Source organism: Malus domestica, chromosome 05 (assembly GCF_042453785.1).
Source record: "Malus domestica chromosome 05, GDT2T_hap1".
Classification (NCBI taxonomy): domain Eukaryota; kingdom Viridiplantae; phylum Streptophyta; class Magnoliopsida; order Rosales; family Rosaceae; genus Malus; species Malus domestica.
Window position 1 is genome coordinate 8,373,943 of NC_091665.1, and position 3,350 is coordinate 8,377,292.

General features: G+C 34.2%; 1 protein-coding gene across 1 annotated transcript; it reads left to right on the forward strand.

The window, feature by feature from the left end:
- Nucleotides 1–415: 415 nt before the first annotated feature.
- LOC103407027 (uncharacterized) lies at nucleotides 416–1,625 on the forward strand. The gene is made up of 2 exons (XM_008345989.1): nucleotides 416–488; nucleotides 1,243–1,625. The coding sequence occupies exons 1-2, from the start codon at nucleotides 416–418 to the stop codon at nucleotides 1,623–1,625; spliced, it is 456 nt and encodes a 151-aa protein (XP_008344211.1).
- Nucleotides 1,626–3,350: the final 1,725 nt, after the last annotated feature.

Below are 3,350 nucleotides of genomic sequence, written 5' to 3' on the forward strand. Positions count from 1 at the left end.
TCAGTTTTGTGAGGATTACACAAATTGCATATATCAACATGTTATGAATTCAACTTTTTACACACACTTATATATATATATATATATATACACACACACACACACACATATTTGTGAAAGGCCCCTCCTCATTCAGAATTCTGGCTCCGCCACTGCATTTAGGCATCTTTCTATAGCCTTCTGCATTGTTGTCGTTGAACTTTTATATCAGTCTGTACAAATCATATATATATATATATATATTTTTTTTTTTTTTTAAATGAAAGCAATGAATTGACAAGAAATTCATGAAAGACAAAAATGAAAAAAATACTGCAAACTAATAATTTAAAAAAATAAATAAATAAAAAATTGGGCCCGTAGGAACAGTCCCGTTTTAAACTACCAGATTAGGTTCAGTTCAGTTTTTGAAAATATGACACCCCACCCCGCCCTGCCCCATTTCATTTCCAAACGGATCCAGTATGGTTCCTCTAGGTTTGTACCCGGTCCGTGTCCACTCCTAATTGTGACAATAAAGTTGCAGATAACATTGCTCATAATCTAGATCAGCATGATCGTACTAACAATGTTGAGGTGGACATATATTTCATTTAAGAGAAGCGGAAAGATTAGATTGTTCGATTCCCATTTGTGAAATCAGAAGACCAATTGGTTGATATCCTAATTAAGGCAGTTTCGAGTAAAGCGTTCTACAACTCACTTTACAAATATTTATGCACCAACTTGAGAAAAAGTGTTAGTGTGAGTTGTATTATTTTAGGTCAATTATCTATTAGTCTCCTAAGTCCTTTTTTTTTTTTTTTTTTTTTTTTGTAGTGTTACTTCCGCTTAGATAGGGTCCATAAGAATACGATATTGGACCAGGTTACTTCCACTTTCAATTTTAGCAAATGGCGAAGTATATGAAGAAAACAAATTAAGTAATAGGTTCGATTTCACATTATAAATATAAAGCATAACTGAAGTTAATTGAAACATGTACATGTAACAACAGTTCTATAGCATTAGCACGTATAACAACACACCAAATAAAACTTCAATGCACATATATAACGCGCATCAAAGCATACAGTACATATTATAATCAAAGAAATACGTATCCAATACAGTACATAAACAAAAGCATAATAATAGAAAGAGAAAATGAAGATCCAATCCAACAGTAGCTAGTCAGCTAGCGTCGTTGCAGCGTCTGCATGTGCCAGCATATATGCATGATTTACGGTTTGCCGGTTGCAGGTGGTGGAGAGAAAAATGGGAAAGAGGGAATTGTAGTAGGGATATTGGTTGGGAGTACTGAGGGAAAGTTTGGCAGCGGAGGCAGTGTAACCTTAGGGATAGTTGGGAATGACGAAGTAGGGAAATTGGGAAGTGGAGGCAGCTGTGTCTGTGTGGAGCCGCCACCGGTGGGTTTAGGTAGAGATGGTAGGTTGTTTGGCAAGTTTGGCAATTTGGGTTGTGGCAGTGTGGGCAAAGGAGGGAAAGGTGGCAGTGTTGAGCCAGGTTTAGGCAAAGACGGTGCAGTGGTCGTCTGGAGAAGATTGCGAGCCGCTACGGAGACGTGGATGCTTGAAGAACACAGGACAATGAACAAGACAGCAGATAAGAAGCAGTGCTTGTAAGTGGCCATTGATTCAAACTTATCGATCGAAAAGGTGTGGAAGTAATTCGAATGAGTTATTGAGTATGATCGGTTGAGTTAATATTGATGATGAGTTTGTGCATGTATATATACACACGCATATATGGTTGTGGTGTTGTTGATTTGCTAAAAAGTGGTTAGGAAAAACTTGACATGATGATAACCCATATGTGAGTTGTTAATTAGTTCACCTTCTTGTCCACTCGTCAGTGAAATAGAGTCGGTCTCTTAAGTTGTTGGCTTCGGTTGCGGTTGGTTATATATATTATCTATAGTTTAAACACGTTGCTGCAAGATTATTTCCTCCGCCATTAAAAATATAGCTAGCTATTAGGTTTTCATCTATTTGACTATCGAGGAGTCAAGGCTTTTGTTTATATATTGAATTCTTTTATACAACTTTTTTTTTAATAAACGATATTATCTACACTAAGAGAAAAAGAGTGAACTTAACCTCACAATGAGCTAGCAATAATGTATTTCTAACTACGATATTATCTACACTAAGAGGAAAGGGATAAACTTAGCATTACAATGGGCTAACAATAATGTAGTTCTAATTTGCCTTTGACGAGAATCGAACATAAAACCTCTTACTAAAAAATAAACAGAAATCTCACTAGACTGTAGTACTAAGTATATTAGTGCTTGTTGATTCTTTTGCCACTTAGCATATTGAATTGAAAACTTGTTGATTTTTTTGCCACTTATTACATTATTACTCTTCACCTGTAAGTGAATGTCTTAGATTCAACTCTTATGTATGACGAGTTTGATATCTATTTATCTTGGTTGACCCATTTGATACTAATTTATTATGGCCAATACTGTGTGCTTAGCTTCAATTTCGAAATACGCCTATAATCGACCATGACAAAGGACGCTGGTAAAACAAATATATAGAGTTAGTTGGAACTCATAGATAAATAATATAAAATATTCATCGAAACATAGTTTACAAAGTTCATAGGTGAACTAAGTCTCACAGTAGTTAAATAAAGGTAAAGCACAATCTGACAAGTGCATTGATATTTACATTGTGGAATGTGTTTGTACCAGCAGTGACAGATTCATGATTCTAGTATTGTGGTCCTAATTAAGGTACACTAGGCACTAGTCGAATGATGAATTGAGGTCTAACGGCTATGATATAAAAAGTGAGTATTGACTGAGTAATACACCGTCCTTTTATTAATTAAAATGTTTGGTGACAATAGCACAACCTGATTGGATAACAATTAAAAAATATGGTAAAGTACAAAAACTACCTCAACTATTGGGATCACGATATTTTCATACCTCATTTTTTAAAATTGACAATGTCATACCTCATTTTACGAATTTGTGTCAATGTCATACCTTCCGTTAGCTTGGCCGTTAATTTATCAGTTAAATGCTGACGTGACTTGATTCAGACCCTACTTTCTATTAAAAAAATTATTAAAATATTATTAAAAACTAAAAAAAATCATTTAATATTTTTTAAATATTAAAATAATGAAAAAAAGTTAATATATATATATATATATATATCTTTTCTTTTTCTTTTTCTTTTTTTTTTCTCTCTCTCTCTCTCTTCTCCTTCTTCTGCATCCTTTTTTTTCTTTCTTTTCTCTTTCTATTCTTCTTCTTCTTCTTCTTCTTCTTCTTCTGGGTTGCAGGTTGGCTTTAGGGGGAGGGACGAATTGGGGTTTTTTTTTTTCTT